The sequence below is a fragment of the Perca flavescens genome, chromosome 11, assembly GCF_004354835.1.
Source record: "Perca flavescens isolate YP-PL-M2 chromosome 11, PFLA_1.0, whole genome shotgun sequence".
Lineage (NCBI taxonomy): Eukaryota > Metazoa > Chordata > Actinopteri > Perciformes > Percidae > Perca > Perca flavescens.
The window spans coordinates 24,754,966-24,775,096 of NC_041341.1; the positions used below are offsets into that span (position 1 = coordinate 24,754,966).

Sequence of the window (20,131 nt, forward strand, 5' to 3'; positions counted from 1 at the left end):
TACCACCTCAGTCGAGGTTCCAAGCGAGCTGAGGCGATACCAAAAGGTGACGTGAAAGCGACAGAGGGTGGTGTCCTGAACAAATCCGCCATTTTTAAATAGTTTAGCCAGCTGTGTGTTTGTTTTTGCTGCCTCCAGCTTCATTTGAAACAAAATGTGTCTTCTGGCTGTGGCAACAACAACACACCTTCGACGTTCTGTGTGTGTGTCGCGTTAGGTCACAGCAGTGATGACCAGCCACGCTGAGGCGGTACTAAAATCTGCAATGGAAAACGGACGCACAGTGCGTCGAGTCAAGGAGAGTAGAGACGAGGCGAGTCAAGCAGGTACCATGTAATGGAAAAGCGCCATTATAAAGACTGTGAAAATGTGTAACAATTTGATCACCTTCTTATGTTGTGTATACAATATGAACTTACTGTCTATGTATGACATGGGACCAATAACAGCTGTCATGGTTTTAGTTAGAGCAGTTTCCTCCCATAATCAAACTATCTTCAAAGTGACAAGTGCAAACATGACATAACTGTACGTGGTTCTACATACAAGAATCTTTGAATACTAAAATCTGGTACTTAAAAATAATAATTCACATTACAGAAATGTATTTTTAAAAAACAGCACCACCCAGTCAAAGGAGGTTGAAATATATAAAATTAGTTCTATGAATATATTACTTTACTCTGCAAAACAAAAACAAGATTTTGGAGAACTGTGTGGAATCAAACCTAAGTGCTGTTCTCAAATCCCTCACCACTGTGAGTCAAATCTAAAGTGAAAACCAGACAAAAATCCAGCCTGTTGTTTTTGCATTTGTGTGACCATTGTTCTAGTGTGGAGAATCTAATAAAAAATAAAAAACCTGTGTAATGTTTCCTACCTGCTCTAAAAACAGAGCCTAAGAACATTATAGAAAAACCCACTAAAACAAAAAAGTTCAAAATCAATTCACAGAGCAGTAGTTCAGTTTTAACTCAATGAAGTGTTGTAGCAAATAATATGCTACATGAACTGTGACCCGCCCTCAGTGATAAGCCTAATAACTGCAATTGGAACAAAAATAAATTTGATTTTTAGAGAAACTTTTAGAGAAAATTGGTGGTTATCAAATCCTATAATAATAAAACCTCAAAATCAGTGTGACACTATATATTAGACTGTGTGCTGTTAATTTTGGTCATAAAAATGTCTGACCTGTCAGCTTATAAAAGGCGAGTAAACTGCATTTTGTAAATCAACACATGGTTTATACCTCAGAGTTGGGTTACTTTATCCAAAGAGGTTGGACAGTGGTCGGGTTCGGAGAGGGCTCATGGGGAGCTCCTCTCCTCTTCCCACCTCGCCAGCGTCCCTAAAGGAGGCGCTGTGGATGATCTGGGCTCGGTGGCGTCCTCGGTGCAGCCGGGCGTTCAGCCGGCTCAGAGACGACTTCCTCTGCAAGCCCCCCTTGGTCCTCCCGGTCACGACCCCGTCCTCTGCTGCCTCGGCGGGTGGGTTCAGGAGTCGCAGTGGGTTCAGATTGCCCTGGAGGACTCTGGGAAATCGCCAGCCGCGCCCTCCGCTACTGCCGCTGTTTATGTTTTCGTTGTCTGTCTCAGGACCGGGTGAGGTGACCACTCCCTCCTCCTGCAGGTCAGCAGCCAGCGGTGGCGACAGGTACTGGATGGCTCGCCTCCCGCTGTAGTCTCGAGCCTCAGGGTCTGCCTCCCAGTCAGACAGCAGCACACGGACCACCTGTCAATCACAGCACATTTAATACACACAGTGGAGGGGAAATATCAAGATACTGAAATCGTGTTACTTGTCATATATGTCCTGGTGCCTTATTGGTAAGATTTCTGATAGCAATACTGTACATCTGTAAATTACATCATATGAAAGTGTGTCTCATCAATTATCAAGCATGTCAACATTATGATACTAGTTGTCCGCTCTGCTGCCATCTTGTCTGTCTTGATTTATTTTATTATTATAAATTATTATTATTATTATTATTATTTATTTATTATGTTGTGTATATGAATTTTAAAAGATTACATATTACTTTAACCTATTTTTAGACTACCTTTTTATTGTTTGTCATCCCACGCTTAACTAACGAATAAATGAAAACACACATCTTATCAACTCATTCTGTGTAAAACAGTGGATACAAATGAAGTTAATATTTTTTCTAGATCATTCACTCTGTTTTGAAGAGGAACTTTAATGACTCTAGCTGGGGCAGGCAGAGCACATACAATCATCTGCTGCTTTACTGAGCACAAGTTAATACATTACACCCCACTACCACCACCACCACCAGCTACACAACCCACCTGTGTGTGTCCATGCATAGCTGCCAGGTGTAGCGGTGTGTATCCAGCACTTGATCTCACATTTACATTCACAGGTATAGTGTTCTCCTTGGCGAAGGCCAGCAGCTGGGAGAGCAGCTCAGCTTTGCCTTGCTTAGCCGCCCAGTGGAGGCAGGTAAAACCAGTCACAAAGTCTCTCTTGGCTACCAGGCTAGGTTCGACAGCGAGCAAGGGCTGCAGGCTTTCCCACAGGCCATCTGAGGCGCACAGCATCCACTCATGTTCCAGCGGGTCCAGGGTCACTGAGGCACAGTCCTCATCAGTGGCTGACGAGAGGAGCGATGCCGAATCTCCATCGCTCCTCACTGAGTCCCAGAGGCGTGAACCACGGTTGATCAGAGACCTCCGAACCTGCAAAGGGAAGAACATAGGAATGAAAGAGGTGCATACACTTTTTTGTTTTCTATTACCTTTAAAATACAGTATTTGTTTAGCTTTGTACCACTGCAGAATGCTTTATGGTGATATAAAGATGCCAATACCCTGCTAAAATGGTTCTTCAAAAGGACCTCAACGGCAATGTAAAAAACAGTTTCACAAAGCTTAAAATGTTCCACATTTAAAGAACCACATGCAAACATTATTGTTATTTGTGGAAGACCAGCTAAACAAAAGTAGACCAGATACCAGGGTACTGACTGAGCACCACTGTTCATCACAGTAAAGTATCAAACTGATGTTAACTGACATCTTTGACAGTAAATATTCAGTCAATTTTGTTGGTTAATGCCTTATAATGATTACTAAAAGGAGGTCATAGGTCAACCTGAGAGAGTTAAGGCAAGCTAGATTACATCACTGTGTCTCTTAGTTACATACAACACAAAAAACTGCTGCTGTGTAGTCACACTTCATGAATATTGCATTTCTGGTTACACCCCAAATGGTGTTTTCTGCCAGCTGTAAAAGGCTTAGCTCTTAGTCATGATGCAAGTTACACAGCAGCAAAGGCGGGGGAGCCTGCTTAATTTCATCTATGGACAACTGTGTGCCATACAGGTTTTGGAGCACACCCAAAGGTGAAACACCTGATGCTACAGTACTGCTTTACGTGTGGCCAAACATGTAACATGGTCCAAACTTTGAAACAATCAGAAGCAGTGCAGCAGAATTTTTCTATTATATCTGAATCAGTGTTTTTTACAGGTTGAAACCCATTTTTGTAAAAAACACTTTCTCACACGCTTAAATTGTTACTTGTTTTAACGGTTATGCCCTGTAGAGAACTTTGTAAAGCTGTCATAGATATAAAAGTATGACCTATAATAATAATCTACGTGGAAGCCTTTTCATGCCAGAGAAACATAGTATCCTACCTGAGGAGAACTACTCATCATCAGCTCTATGAAGTTCCTGCGACTTCCCTTGGGTGTGTTGATATCTCCAAGATGTTCCAGTCCTTCAAATGCGCTGTCTTCAGATAGACAGCTGGTCAGCAAGGCCCGCTGGGACCCTTTGGACACCCTGCGGGCCCCTCTCACCTGCTGGTTGTGGGACCCTGCAGGGTGAGCCTTGTCCAAATCTGCCATCCCAATGACTGGGGCCGACTCCCGCCTTCTCCTCTCCCTCAGCTTCACCTCCCCTCCTCCACCAGAGGTAGGAGTCACTGTACTGGTCTTATTATTCTGGAAGGAGGCTGCAGGTTGCTCATTGCCATTCGATGGTGTGTCATTGTCCATGCTGGCGGCCAAAAAGCTGGATGGTCCTGTGGAACCATTGGACATGTTTTGTTGTTATTGTCATCCAGCTCTGACATTGTATGGAGTGGTACAATCTTAACCTGAATAGACTCTAAAACAACCTTTCCATTGTAATCCCCACAGGTATGCCTAAGGCTAGTCTAGTCATTACCCTTATTTATTATTATTATTATTTTTATTATTATTATTATTATTATTATTATTGTAGACTTGTTGTGATTTTTTGGCAAGATAGCGGTCAAAATTAAAGATCCTGATCATTGGATTATGACAACTTCAGTCTAAGCTACATAACCTATGTATTGGCCTTCAAACACAATGGAGAGCCAATGCTTTGGGACAATACAAGTCACGTAAATAAATAAACAAGTACAACGTTATTGTTTTAGCCAAATATTGGCTGCATACAGGTTATATAGAGAAACAGGATTTTGCGTTGAACATTACAAATAAATCACTGGCATCAGCACAAAGTGCGTATAACCCTCACCTGTTTGGTCTCCGTTGTCAGGGTTGCCGTTTACATAGTTGTTGTCCAGTGTCTCCTGGATATTACCGTTGCACTCCACGTGATCGTGGCCGCCTGTGTCCGTACGCATCACCGACTCCGCGCTGCCTTCAGCGTTTAAACAAACAAATTTCACGCCGTTTTCCACCTTTACAAAACCCACGTTGTCCACGATGCATTTTAGCGCCTCGCGATCCACCCCTTCCTTTGACTGGTCATTTTGCCCCGAAACTGATAGGAAATGATCGATCAGCTCCATCTGTTGGACCCTCCCTCCTCTCTCCATCAGGAACTCCTGCACGGCTTGCTCCGTGCACTGGGACGCCATCGCCATCCTGAAGGACCCAAACAGAGCGCAACGATAGCTGTGGATAAGTTACACAGGGACGTTTCAAAATGACTGCATGTTCACGCAACTGTCAAAATACTTAGGTCGGTGACGAGGTGTGACAGCATCTTCTTCTTCTCCTCTCCTCCATGGGGAGTGTCGAGCTATGGCAGATAGGGGTCGCACCAGTCTGTGGGTCGCACGCAACTGAAGCAGAAACACCATGCAATCGTTTAGCTACCGCTGCAAAAAATCGTGGTGCGTTCCCGTGCTCCTTGTAAACGTAACTGCTAGTACAATCTACCATGTAGTACAAGCTATTTTATACAGTCTGTGAGTAAAAGCAGTCAGATTATTTAAGAATGTGGTTTTATTTTAAGGGTCGACTGAGCAGTGATGGTGTGAGAAAGAAGTGGTAGTATAATTCGAACCTGTATTGGATGACTAGCTAGCTATGACTGTTGATAGTCCACATCAACACCATAGACTTTAACACACGTGAACACATACGAGACCAATTCGCCAAAGTCCATGGCAACCAAAATGTAGGCTAAACAAAGTGAAAATGTAGGTTACAGAATGTTTAGCTAACACAGAATGCGAAGTTATTATAGCAATCAGCAAATTCTACTCTAAAAGACAGCATGTTCTTCAAATGTTACTCATCAGGCCTACCAATTTACTTTAAAAAAAATGTTAAAATGATCATAGTTCCTTTTGAATTATCTGACATCAAATCTCATATCCATCTAAAAAATCCAGCTGTTGGATGTAGATGTTAGGCTGCATTTGGCTTTACGATTTTTCTGACAGTCTGCAACATGCCATGAGAGCGACTTCAAAAAGTTGCGCTGTACCATTATACATAGAAGGGGTGGATGGGTGTATTGCTGCAGTAAATCATCATTGTTTGGCCACATTTTCTGATAATTGTCGTGTATTTTACTCCTCAACAGAGTTTAATGTTTGAATTTTCGTGACAGTTTGCCTTTATTTGTAGAATATAGTTTTAAAGCAAATTTACAAACTATAGGTCTAACCTCATTCTTATCTTGTATTGAGTAGTCTAGTCTGCCTAGTTGTCGACAGTAAACGCAGTGAGGCGGTCCTGATCAGAGTTCTTAAAAAAAAAAAGAAAAAAGAAGTCGGTCTTTAGTTAGTTTTGTCCAATTATTTCAGAATTTATTAACTTCTGGCTAAGCTCATGGCTTCTACGGATGTTGCTCGGCAGCCGGTTAGTATTTTTTTTATATGTGGTTGACAAGTTACAGTGTTCCTGGCAGTTGAGCAGGGAGTGTCCGGGGCTATCATTAAGTTAGCCACCGCTAGCCCGATAACGTTACCTACTTTCTGTTAAAGTTATTGAAAACATGGCTGTTCAAAGTAACTTACACACAGTGTAGAAAACAAAAACAACATCTGCCCCTCACGTCGACATACATCCAGAACCCAAAGTGTAACTTTTCGACTTTAATATTCAACTTTTCAACAGGGATTCCGTGTTTCATCTTCACCAAAATACTCGGCGGGGTGAGCTATCCTGGCTAACACTGCGCAGTCAAAAGTTTACAAAAATAGAGTGTTTGCCTCACGGTTAAAGGGCAAGTCCATTACCTTGTGTATTGTTTTTGAGGCATTTATATCAGTATTGTTCCGTATGTGTTCAAATCCAAGCATGAATGTGCTACAGCTACTAGCACAAAATTACAAAAGTGTTACTGGTAAGCTTTGTAACGTTAGCTCGATGAGCGCCACTAAATCGCTACATTTTTGAATGAAAGTTGGCGTTCACGTAGTTATTCTAACCAAGACCTCTAAAATAAACACGTTGTCGACACCTGTGTGAACGTGTTGGTGTTCTCACATAGACAACATAGTTTAAATTGATCAAACGATTCAGGTTAATCATGAGGAATTTCCCTACGTCATCAAATTGTACCTGATCATAACCAGGCAGGGCTCGAGAGTGCGACCAAAATTTATAAGGGTGCGACTAAGATTTTTCCTAGGTCGCACCGGTGCACCTAACGTCTTCGCATCCGCTGCCTCTCCACTAACGAAGTGATGTCGTTTCTATCGATATGGTTTAATGTTGCGGTAAATGACCAATTCCTTCTGGAAAGCCGTGCCTGTGTTTGGATCTCTCCTCCGCGCAGCCCGGCCCCCATTCACTCACACACGGCAACATGGAGAGACACAGCGCCGCCCGTCCAAACTCCCGACATTTGTCTACAGTTTTAATTGTTATTAACACAGCTGTATATTGTTAAGTATGAGAGGGAAACCTGTATTAGTACCAGTGTTTCCGCTGGTAATACTGTGTTACTGCGGCCGCCACGGCGAAACACACATTAGAAGTTATTAAATGCAACTAACTTCAATTGGTTGAGTAATAGCGTGTAAGACGGAGCCTGCTGGATCATAGTTCATAAAAATGCAGCACAGTGACGATACATACATTTCATAGCCTACACAAGACGGGTGTAACGCTGCTAATGAGTCAGCCGTCACTCTCTGAGTAGCCTAGCATATGCGTCAGTCCATCGCACTCCCTCGGTCTTTCGGTCGTTCTTTTTTTTTTTTTCTTTTCTAAAGATTTCGGCCTTTATTTTGATAGGAAAGCTGAAGACATGAAAGGGGAGAGGGAGGGGGGTGACATGTAGGAAAGGGCCGCAGGTCGGAGTCAAACTTCTATATTTACCAACTGAGCTATCCGGGCGTCCTCTTTCTCTTTTAATCAGTCTGTTATTGTTGTTGAAAGCTTATGAAGGAGCTTTCTCAGATATATATTTTTTATATATATCCTAGGCTATTTATTTTAGATAACTTTCATTTACATGTGTTGCAGCTGTATATTTTCAAACTGGTAAAGGAAACCCTGTCTTTGATTTTTATTTTAATAACTGTTTTAATAAAAGAGCTTGTGAAAAGTAGCTTTGACTTAAAACTGAACATTTAGCCCACTTTGTAAAAAAAAAAATACAGAGCTATATATCGTGTATTGCCATTCAGCGTTACGGCGATGCAAGGAAAAATTTGGGTGCACCTAAATTTTGTGCTGGTGCACCTAAATAAAAAAAGTTAGGCGCACCAGTGCAACCAAGGCAAAAAGTTAGTGTGGAGCCCTGCCAGGTGAATTCTAAAAGGCGCAGACCTCTCCAATCGCATTCCATCAGCTCCGCAAAACTTTTACAACTTTTATTTTACAAATACTAGTTCTGCTATCGCCTATGATACGGTATCGATTGGTTAACAAATCATGCCAAAATCTTCATTATTGTGCATCCTTACAACAACATTTAAATGTGTGAAGCTGGAGGGTCTTGGCTTGCGAGTGAAAAATGCCTAATAGTTGATATTTTATCTATCCTGCCGTAATAATCACACTTTTCCGGGCCATAATTTTTCTCACTTGAGGAGAAAATGGCTCAAGCATCTTGAGAATGATCTGTCTGTGCAATTTCTTCCTCAGGGTCAAGGAGTCCGGCCCCTGTCCCTGGCAGGCCATGTGGGCTTTGACAGCCTCCCAGATCAGCTTGTCAACAAGTCCATCTGCCAGGGCTTCTGTTTTAATATTCTCTGCATTGGTACGTTGTCATACACGCACATACACATACATAAACACTACACACTTACGCACCCTTACCGAAACACTGACACACACGGGATGCTACTACTTGAATACATTCTTTACTCACTCATGCAAACATACACATTATTTTACTTGATCACCTCAATTCACTGCCATTGCCATAGGCGTAGATTTTGGTGGGGACGGTGGGTACGCGTCCCCACCACATTTCGTCATGAGTAATTTGTGCCCACCACTTTTTTTTTAAAACCTCGAGCTCAATTTAGTTAAAAAAAATAAAGTTCATAACACATAGGCCTATAATTCGTGAGCGACAGATAACCAACAAATCCACAAAAAGCTCGATCCCCACAGGACAGGACAGACACAGCCGCTCTGCTGCGGACCTTACAGGACATATGAGAACCGTGGGGAGTCAACCCACAGCCGCTCCGCTGCCCTGCTGAAAATGTGAAGCAGAAACGCTTAATGTCAGATAACATCCATAATAATAGGACTTTCGGTTAGATTTTTTGACAGTTATCAGTGGTTATTTTTGAATACATTTTTATTAATTTACAAGTTATCTGATACATTAGACAGCGTCTTTCAAAACATGACCTGCGCAAAAGACAAACAAAAAAACTGAATATCATTGTACCCAGCACTTCTGGAAATGCACTTCCAAATGCGTCTCTGTCCCCAGCACATCCAAACCAAACTGACGCCCATGGCCATTGCTTAGGTCTGGCTGATATTCTAGCTCCTTTCCTCATACTCCTTAGCTACAGTGCCTTTTGATTAGGGGTGGACAACATGGCCCTAAAGTAATGTCATGATATTTCACGGTATTTCCCGCGATATTGATATTCTTGTTCATATGACAAAATACTGAAAAAAAAAAATATATATTATTGATTCCAAGAACATATAATTGTTTGTGGTTGATTCTATTTTGTTGTACTATTATAATTGTGTCACATCTTTTTCTGGCTCTAGGTGAGACTGGTATCGGAAAGTCTACCCTGATGGACACTCTGTTCAATACGAACTTTGAGAATTTAGAGTCATCCCACTTTGAGCCTCAAGTGAAGCTGCATGCTCAAACCTATGACCTACAGGAGAGCAACGTCCGACTACGCCTTACCGTGGTCAACACCGTAGGCTTCGGAGACCAAATGAACAAACAAGAGAGGTGGGAGGAGGAGTGTGTGTGCGAGTGTGTTATTGGCAGTGAAGAAGAGTTACAGGCTCAAAGTTTTCAAGTGGGTTTGAGTGATGATGAGGTAGGGCTGGGCAATATATCGATATTATATCGATATCGTGACATGAGACTAGATATCGTCTTAGATTTTGGATATTGTAATATCGTGATATGACATAAGTGTTGTCTTTTACTGGTTTTAAAGGCTGCATTACAGTAAAGTGATGTACTTTTCTCAACTTACCAGACTGTCCTAGCTGTTCTATTATTTTCCTTTTCCCCACTTAGACATTATGTCCACATTACTGATGATTATTTATCTAAAATCTAATATTTTGTGAAAGCACCAATTGTCAACCCTAGAATATCGCTGCAATATTGATATTGAGGTATTTGGTCAAGAATATCGTGATATCAGATTTTCTCCCTATCGCCCAGCCCTATGATGAGGTAGTGAATGTAATTAAAAACAAGTTTCTATTTTAAATGTACTGTCATTGTGAACTAATCTGTGTTAACCACTCATGAAACTCAAATGTCTAATCGCCCCTTTCTTGTGTCTTTCTTGTAGCTATCAGCCAGTGGTGGACTATATCGACAGGCAGTTTGAGAGTTATCTACAGGAGGAGCTAAAAATCAAACGCTCTCTTCACAACTACCATGACTCGCGAGTCCACGCTTGCCTTTACTTCATCTCTCCCTCAGGTCATTCACTTAAATCCCTGGACCTGGTCACGATGAAAAAGCTAGACAGCAAGGTAGTGTGAATTATTGAAGGTACTCCATATACCAGACAATGTTTGGAATTTCTAGGGGAATATCAGGCAATTTTATTTTAAAAAGTTGTTAATTTTACTGAAATTGTACAGGTTGTTTCACATAGTAATTGTAGTACCGGTAGATTGTGACGGTTACCATAAAGGTATCCTGAAGATGGTTGTCTTCAGTGTGGTTCAGACTGTTAAATGTCCCATGGGATGAAAATTTCACTTTATGAGTTTTTTTAACATTAATATGAGTTCCCCCAGCCTGCCTATGGTCCCCCAGTGGCTAGAAATGGTGATAGGTGTAAACCGAGCCCTGGGTATCCTGCTCTGCCTTTGAGAAAATGAAAGCTCAGATGGGCCAATCTGGAATCTTGCTCCTTATGAGGTCATAAGGAGCAAGGTTACCTCCCCTTTCTCTGCTTTGGCCACCCAGAGAATTGAGAGAGAGAGAGAGAGAGAGAGAGAGAGAGAGAGAGAGAGAGAGAGAGAGAGAGAGAGAGAGAGAGAGAGAGAGAGAGAGAGAGAGAGAGAGAGAGAGAGAGAGAGAGAGAGAGAGAGAGAGAGAGAGAGAGAGAGAGAGAGAGAGAGAGAGAGAGAGAGAGATTCAAATGAGCAAAGTGGCAGTTGGTCAAGGCCTCACCCGAACAGTCCACCTTCCCCCTCTCTCTCCTCCTCAATAGCTACAGACAATGGCACATCCTAAGGAAAGGTCATTGTGGGACTGGCTCTAGTGGCTGTAATTCTGCACCAAGGCTAAATTCCGGGAAAGAGACTTCAGATACAGTATTAGGGGACCACTAAGGTCTATATAAAAGCATCCAAAGAGCACCATGTCATGGGACCTTTAACCTTTTTAGGATAACTTTTTATTCGACAAAGCTCAAAATGGCAGCTGAATTAACTCGCTATAACCCATCGCACTAGGTGGAAAAAAAAAGATGTTAAACGCAGAAATACGTTTAACTCCAGGGAGATGCTGCTACAATGATCTTGGACTGACTTCTGTTGACGTCGATATTTTAAAATGGACCTGTCAATTCTTTTGGTTGCCATAGAACCCTGGCTTGTATATTGTGAAGAAGACATTATATGTCATTATACAACAAGCTTTTTTTTAGGTTTCTTTTTGTCAATGGGAACATTCAAATGCAAAGTATTATAGTCAGTAAGTACTGTATTAGAGACTGTGCTGTGGTTGTTTCTAGACTTTTCCCTCTCAGTATTTCAATGTCTGACTGTTGGGAGAGGTTCACTATCCAACTGACTAAACCCCTCCCTTCACTCTTGAAGTGGTCAGAAACTTTCCCATGCTCTCTGTGTGTAGTGACTTTGTGTTTTTTGTGCGATTTCACTGCTCCGGAGTGTCAGTAACCCTGGATTTGCGTGTGAATGGAGGAGAAAAAGCAGTGGAATGCTGTAATCACCTCACGCATACACACTCGAGTTGTCCTTTTGTGTCACTGTACAGATACACACAGAGACATTTGTTGAATCTGCAGCACAGACAGACAGACAGACAGTTAGTCAGTCACTCAGACAGCTGTTGGAACAGATCTCCTAACATTGTTTTGTTTTCTCTGCTGGGATCAGTGTGTATTCTGTTTATGCGTATGGGTGTGTGGTCTGGCCCAGAAGCTTGTCTAGTGACAACAACTCATTCCAAGCCTCTCTTTTGTACGACACGGCGACGGACAGACGGGCAGGAGTGGAATGTGGGATGACAGAGTGGGCTGCTGGGCCAGAAATAACCTCACTAAACCTGCTTTATCTAACACTTATCTAAAAGCAGTTTGAAAAGTATTTTAGATGAAGTAATAAAAACAAAGACTGTTGGAATAGTTCACGTTTTTGTTGACTTGCACTCTGCCAGAGACAGACTAATGTAGGCCTTTTCAGTGTGTCTACATGTAGTTTCCTGCTTCGTCAGTGAGATTAGCTTGTTGTTTTAGCTCTATTACTAACTGTCTATGGCCTCGGGAGAAGCTCTTCACAAAGTTCGCAGAAGTTACTGTTACTAAGTTGGTATTAACAAACTTTTTTTTTTGTAGAAAACTACAGAAAAATGAACGATTAATATAATTACCACCACACCATACTACTGGCAAAGTGCGTTAGACCTTGATATATCTATATTTTTGGTATTGGTGATATTAGTGATATCATGATATTCTTGACCAAATACCTTGATATCGATATTGCGGCGATATTCTAGGTTTGACAATTGGTGCTCTAACAAAATATCTTCACACTTAGATTTTAGACAAATAATCATCAGTAATGTGGATGTAATGTCTAAGTGGGGAGAAAGCAAATAATAGAACAGCTAGTTCAGTCTGGTAAGTTCAGAAAAGTACATCACTTTACTGTAATGCAGCCTTTAAAACCAGTAAAAGACAACACTTATGTCATATCACGATATTACAATATCCAAAATCTAAGACCCTAGTCTCATATCATGATATCGATATAATATCAATATATTGCCCAGCCCTAACTATGACCTATCATAAGCTGCAGAAATGATGCTGTTAACTGTGATAAGACCTAAGTTGTAATAAACTTTAACTGCTGAGTAGGAAACCCAGTGGTCTCCTCGTCTTGTCCCTTGCTGCTCTAGAAGCATTTTTAAAGCAGATTGAGTCACTTAAAGCTACTACCTGTAGAATTTGAAATGCAGTTATCTTGGTGCCCTCTGTGGGAACATTTATTTTCCTGCCATATTTCTTTTTATCTCATGCCTCATTTGTATTTTTAAGAAGTTATACATATAAAAGTAGGTGTATGTTCTTCTTACAGATTGCATGCTGAAGGTCTAGTTCTGAAATATTTAATAATGATTGCTAAGGAAGAAGTTATCTTGTACATGTTTCCCATCTGACTGTAGGTTAACATCATCCCTGTGATCGCCAAAGCCGACACCATCAGTAAGAGCGAGCTACATAAATTCAAGATTAAAATCATGAGTGAGCTGGTCAGCAATGGCGTCCAAATCTATCAGTTCCCCCTGGATGACGAGACCGTCGCTAAGGTCAACACTACTATGAATGTAAGAAAACGCACACATTACACCTTCAACTAGAGTGCTATCTTAGGGCCAGAACTTTTCACGACAAATGTACATAGTTACTGTTAAGTAGCTGTGTATTTTACGTTGAAAACTCTGTTTTTGAGGTTTGTTTGTCTGGATTTTTTACTTCAGTTATCACAGTCTGACAGACCTAGAGTATATTCCCATAGGGTTGCAGTTTTATTTTCAGAATTGAACATGCATTTTTTTTTGTAGCATCGGCAAGGTTTTAAAAAATATAATTTAAACTGTGTGTGTGTGTTGAAGGAGTTGGCGTAGACCGATGTTGAGACTTAATAAGTAATAGAATGTACTTAAACTATGTACTTTTTTAAACTTAATTTGTGTAACAGGTTCAAGCTTTATTAGTAGTAGTATTGTGGATCCAGCCATGTTATATCTTTGGTTGCGGTTAGTTCAAATGTATAACAAAATAAACTCTTTTCGTAGGGTCATTTGCCTTTTGCTGTAGTAGGCAGCACAGAGGAAGTCTCCGTTGGCAATAAGATGGTGAAGGCTCGTCAGTATCCCTGGGGTGTAGTACAAGGTAAGATGGATCATTGTTTGTTTGTGTGTGTTTTCCTACACAGCTGTGCTTGTATTGCCAAATATCTTGCTGTTAATTGCCGGATCGCAGTTGTCTTTCAGACCTACATGTCACCCCCTCACAATCATGTTCACACTTGTCCCAAGTAGAAATGAGTAATTTGAAATTAGCACTTTGCTGCCAGTCAAACATACAGTAAAGAAATATCAGTTGGTTTCAGTGTGTCTTCTCATGGTCTAAAGGCTTTCTAACCTGATATAAAAAAAACATCTGGAGGACATTTATAACAATTGAAATGTACAGTATTTTAATATCAGCTGGATGGCTAACCCTTGTATATGTCTCGTATCTATCGATGTGTTTCAGTGGAGAACGAGAGTCACTGTGACTTTGTGAAGCTGAGGGAGATGCTGATCTGTGTAAACATGGAGGACCTGAGAGAGCAGACACACACGCGCCACTATGAGCTGTACCGGCGCTGCAAGCTGGAAGAAATGGGATTTAAAGACACCGACCCAGAATGCAAACCCGTCAGGTGTGTGTGTGTGTGTGTGTGTGTGTGTGTGTGTGTGTGTGTGTGTGTGTGTGTGTGTGTGTGTGTGTGTGTGTGTGTGTGTGTGTGTGTGTGTGTGTGTGTGTGTGTGTGTGTGTGTGTGTGTGTGTGTGTGTGTGTGTGTGTGTGTGTGTGTGTACATGATGCAAAATGTATATCTGACATGACTGACAACTTGATGTGTGTGTGCGTAGCTTGCAGCAGACTTATGAGGCCAAGCGCCAGGAGTTCCTGGTGGAGCTGCAGAAGAGAGAGGACGAGATGAGGCAGATGTTTGTGCAGAGGGTGAAGGAGAAGGAGTCTGAGCTGAAGGAGGCTGAGAGAGATGTAAGTTATTCACATGGAGCTCTTCACTAGCAGCATATTCATTAACCTTAACAGCACAGATGTTGAACGGTGGCGACTTTGTTTAAATTAGTCCATGACAGTCAGACAGTTGAAAAACAAAGTACTGTCTTTTGTAAACCTCTGCAACATCTATAACATTTTACACACTAGTACACTGTTGGGTACTGCCTGTATTTTTACCCTCGGAAGTTGTAATTTGTTTGCATATTTATTACTTTTTTTGAATGAATAAATACATTAGTTTTTCGCTCCTATGAATCACGAATAAACCAAATATAATTAACGTTTCTTCTTTTTCTGGATAAAATCGAAGCAAGAGCATTTGTTTGGTCCAGGGAAAGTCAATCTTGTAACAATTTCACATCTAATTTGGTTTTAGTGTGACAGAGAAAAGCCTCATTATGAGGAAACTAATTTCTCGCATAATTCATTTTATTTTGCTACATAGGCAGATCTCTCTTATTTTTGCTCGTTCTTCTTGACACTATCAACAATGCAGGCGTCCCTGTAACTCGGCTCTGTTCTCTCTCTCTGTGTGTTTTTAGCTGCAAGGTCGTTTTGAGCAGCTGAAGCGTCTCCACGCGGACGAGAAAGCAGCTCTGGAGGAGAAGAAGAGACTCCTGGACGAGGACCAGAGTTCCTTCGGCAAGAGACGAGCTGCCGCCCAGCTCCTGCAGGCCCAGAGCCTCACCGCCAACGGCAAGAAGGACAAGGACCGCAAGAAGTAAGAGGCTAATGTTTCATGGAGATATTCCAGATCCATAGCTTTACACATCTGTAGGCAGCGAGGGTCAAATTACATACAATTTTTAGGCATTGGTGACTGGTTGGTGACGATGGCTTCAGTACTCAGAGTTTAATATAATACAGGACACGTTGCCACCTGCTGGTAATATTTATTTGGGGCAACAAATTTTGATGACTAATGAGTGCATTTCAGATTTGTCTACATGAGTGCACTGACTGACTCTGATGCATATTGTGGAGGATTTTGTGCCCCTAGATAGTAAATTGAGTTTGACACCTCTCCCTGCCCCCCCCCCCTTGAGTTAAAGGACAAATCAAGCGCAAAATGAACCTAGGGGTTAATAACACGTGTACCGAGTCGACCCTCATTATGCTACATTGGAAGGGTAGTGCTATTTTGAGCCTTGTAAGTGGTATAGAAATAGCGATTTCTTTTTACTTTACCTGTGCCCCAACAACTAGCTTTATAAGCTAATTAGCGGTTAGCGCTAAAACTGGTCACATTCGATTAGCATGAAAACAGATCCCAGAGAACGGTCGACTCGGTACACACGTTATTAACCCCTAGGTTCATTTTACGCCAGAATTGTTCTTTTAACTACTCCCATTTGTTCATTAAATCAGTCTTTTTGCAATATTTCAATCTTAATAAAATATTGAAATATGAGCGTGAATATTTTGGAGTCATTAACACAAAGACGGAAGAACAACTTCAATCTAGAAAACGAATGCATGAAGTGGAAAACAGGCCACCACTATTTAAGGTGGTGAACACGGGCCTGTACATGTTTCTTATTGAGCAGGGGGAATTTAGATTTCATTCACCGTTAACCCCCAGAGTTAGACAAGTCCATACATACCCTTCTCATCTCGCATCTGTATGGAGGCCCAGACCGAGGGAGGTTGGCGGTTGTGTGGTGCTTCTTCCATTTCCTGATAACTGCACCCGACAGTTGATCTTTTCTCTCCAAGTTGTCATCCCAGCCTTGTGCAGGATGTCCAGAAAGCTCTTTGGTCTTGCCCATGGTAGTGATGTTGGATGCTGGTTGTTTGGGTGTTCACAGGTGCTTTTATACAGGCACAGAACATGCAGGTGAATGGTTTAAAGTAATCCTAACTGCTTGTCCAGAATATAAGTTTGACAAATACTTGTTTTCCTCAACATGTTTCAATTTTAATAAATGTATGATGTGATTTTCTGGAATTTTTTTGGGATTCTGTCTTTCACTGTTAGAATGTACATATGATTAAAAAAATTTTTATTCTTTGTAAGTGGGCAAAACATGAGACAGGGGCAAATCTTTTTAACTGTAAACAAACCGGGAACTATATTCTCAGGCCGGAAGAATATAGCACTTGGGTGGAGTGATATGGCATTCGATTAGCAAAAACAGATCCCCTGAGAATATAGTTTCGGTTTGTTCATTTGTTCATTAAAGTCTTTTGCAATATTTGTGTCTAAAATGTTACATTGAATATTTTTGTAACACGCGGAAGAACAACTTCAATCTAGAAAACAAATCACAACATGAAAACTTAGGAACATGTTGGTGTTATTTTGTCACTGTTTTGTCACAATTTGGAGCAGTAGGCTAGTTGGAACCAGTTACCTGCAGGATCTGTGATTTAGGCTAAGATAATGCTGGAACCGTAACAGAGACACAGCCGTCTTCTAACTGTAAACAAACGGGAACGCACGAAGAGATGAGAAGGGTATGAGAATATAGTTCGGTTTGTTTACTTTAGGAACACGGGTGGAACCAGTTACCTGCAGGATCTGGTGAATAAGCTGGAAATCAGACCCAATAAGTTGGCGGGTTACGGTGTTCCTTTAAGTCACTTACAGACAAATTATGTAATAAAGCCAGTATAGTCAATTCAGTAATATGGTGTGAGATATGTTCCTATATTGAATTAGCTGTAAAATTGGATTCTCAACTCCCGTCTTGTTCTCTCTTCCAGTTCTGGCTTCATGTGAAGACGTTTGGGGATCTGAAGTACACTCCAGTATGACCAGTACAACCAGTGACCTTCTGGCCACATCCTTCCAGCCCTTTGTGGCCAGTCTCAAACACTAACCAGGAAAACCGCACACAGACCAGCAGTGTGTGCGAGTGTGAGTTTGTGCCAAAGTTTAATGACTATGTATCCATGAATCCTGTGTAAACTTTCCTCAATGGCATATTTTTTACCTTCTTAGTAGGTTTTATACCTCTCTGTAATCTTTTATATTTATCCTTTCATTTTTATATAATACCCTTTTTATTTTTCATATACCTCCCCCTTTACAGTAAATAAAAGAATTGGATACATACCAAGTAACACTATATTAAAATGGACCTCCTCACTTACATCTAATCTGCCTGCCATCTTTAATGTTTTGTAATGCAGTCTTATGGCTTCGCTAATGAGAAAAACATCTGTAACATGCTTGTAATTTATTACAAAGCCCTTTTCAGACACGCACCTCATGAGGAGCTTTACGTTTTGGTCTCAATGTCCAAATAAATGCCACATTAGAGGCGAGCGTGTCTAATAAAGCCTCAGAGATAAACAATCACTTTATTATTATTATTATTTCCACTCGCAGCTGTTCTCCAGCAGTGAGGATGAATATATTGTGAGCATTGCAGCTCTCTGTGTAATCGTCCTGTCATGTTTAAATAGAGCCCTAACAGAATAATTACTCCACTGAGACCTTTTTGATGTTTAACAGATATGTATTTAAATCCAGCAATGCAACAGAATCCACGTCTGAAAAGGGCTTAAGTGATCATTTCTGAAAGCTGATGTAGTGCATTCATCATCAAGAGTTGTCAAAATCCCGATCACAGGGCATTATAATTCTTTATCCTTATTATGTCAGATTTATTTTTCTTGAACTATGAGCACACCAGCATTACAAAAATCTGCACGACCCCAATGACTCCTATTGCTGTTCCAAAGGGACTTCTGTTGTCCAATCCCAGTTTTACAGTTTCCGAGGAGGCTGAGGCTTAGTTGTGGAACTAGGTACATGTAACAGCATATATTTATATATACAGTATAAATATACACACACACACACACACAGTGTTTTACTTGCTCCCTTATTTTTCTTACTGTCACAAAGCGTTAATGTGCAATGCAGTCTGTCTGAAAAGCGCTGACTCGTGGAAAAAAATGCATCATGTCGAGTCAGTGTTTGTTGAGGAAGTACGGGAAGAGAGGGAAGATGCATTTGTGATTTTTTTTTTATTTTATTTTTTTTAATATAAATCATTTCTTTATTCACTTCTGTCTGGAGTCCCGATGAGACAGGGTTTCACACCTCGGAGCATTTTACAGAATAGAGTAAACCACAACAATAAAGTGTGATTTCTAAAAACCAACATTTACTCACAAACACTGCCACTTTAGAGTTTACACTAGTGCTTAATATGTTAGTGCCTTATCTGTGTGAAGCTTAATTAGAAATCCACTTAAGTTATACATCCAGGGTAACCCACCGATGTCTGATGGAGTAAAGCTTGTAAGACACATTTGTACTACACACTATTTAAGGAATAAACAGTGTTATTTGGGAGCTTTTCTTCTTTCTAAATAAATCTTTGTATTTTTGTCATGATACACTATGCTTGTCTGTTTTTCATCTCACAATATGGCATCTTGTGACGGCTACATTGTCTTTTATTAATAGGAAAAAAGCTCATGTTCCACTTTATTTAATAAAAAAAAAAGACATTTCAATCCATTGTCATGTTGGACAGTTGGAGTGCAGTGCATTGCTTCAGGTTCTATTTAAAAATAAATAGAAAATAAATGAAAAATGTTCAATCACATGACCAGCTCGTACTCAGAGGTCAAGGACTAAGGGGTCGGACCCATAGACAGTATATAATGGACCAATAGACCCCGTTGCTCTGGACGGAGACCAGTGAAGACTATTAGAAGCACTTTTCCGGTGATGGCCAGCTTTACTGCGCAGCCTCCAACTGACAGAGACAACGTAAATGTGACGTGAGCAACGTGTCTGAAAGTTGTAAGTCTTCTGGTAGCTGTGCCAAGAGAAATCTCAATCATTCCCAATCTTACAGAGACGGAGAGTGTAGATATATGTAAGGAGATAACATGGGCACAGGCTAATTATTGCTAACTAACATGCTAGTTAACATTAGTAATTAAAACTAAACAGCTAATGTAAGTCGAAACTGCCTGCGAGCTTCTCCTGTACTATACGGTAATTCCTCTACTGTGCGACAGTAAGTCACTTGGTTATGACACAATCGTTAGCCTATTTTTACAAAAACGTCTGCTACGGAGCTATAACGTGAGGTACAAGGTAATGGAGCCTTTTATACATTGTCGTGTTTCTTTAGAAATAATGGACAAATAGAGTCTTTAAACGCTTTAGATGTAAAGTTATTCGCAGTCAAGTGACGTAAAAAAAAAAAA

At 40.9% G+C, this 20,131-nt stretch overlaps 2 protein-coding genes across 2 annotated transcripts; one reads left to right on the forward strand and one right to left on the reverse strand.

Annotated features, from left to right (window-relative positions):
• Nucleotides 1–219: 219 nt before the first annotated feature.
• On the reverse strand, nt 220–5,190 carry sowahca (sosondowah ankyrin repeat domain family Ca). The gene is made up of 5 exons (XM_028591602.1): nt 4,994–5,190; nt 4,548–4,900; nt 3,674–4,062; nt 2,319–2,708; nt 220–1,734 (listed from the first exon to the last, which is right to left on the reverse strand). The coding sequence occupies exons 1-5, from the start codon at nt 5,116–5,118 to the stop codon at nt 1,270–1,272; spliced, it is 1,722 nt and encodes a 573-aa protein (XP_028447403.1). The 5' UTR covers nt 5,119–5,190; the 3' UTR covers nt 220–1,269.
• A 565-nt stretch (nt 5,191–5,755) lies between these two features.
• septin10 (septin 10) lies at nt 5,756–19,311 on the forward strand. The gene is made up of 10 exons (XM_028590832.1): nt 5,756–6,127; nt 8,366–8,480; nt 9,464–9,659; nt 10,240–10,426; nt 13,320–13,481; nt 13,953–14,049; nt 14,416–14,584; nt 14,797–14,929; nt 15,496–15,674; nt 17,660–19,311. Exons 1-10 carry the CDS (start codon nt 6,098–6,100, stop codon nt 17,673–17,675), a joined length of 1,284 nt encoding a protein of 427 aa, XP_028446633.1. The 5' UTR covers nt 5,756–6,097; the 3' UTR covers nt 17,676–19,311.
• The last annotated feature ends 820 nt before the right edge of the window (nt 19,312–20,131 follow it).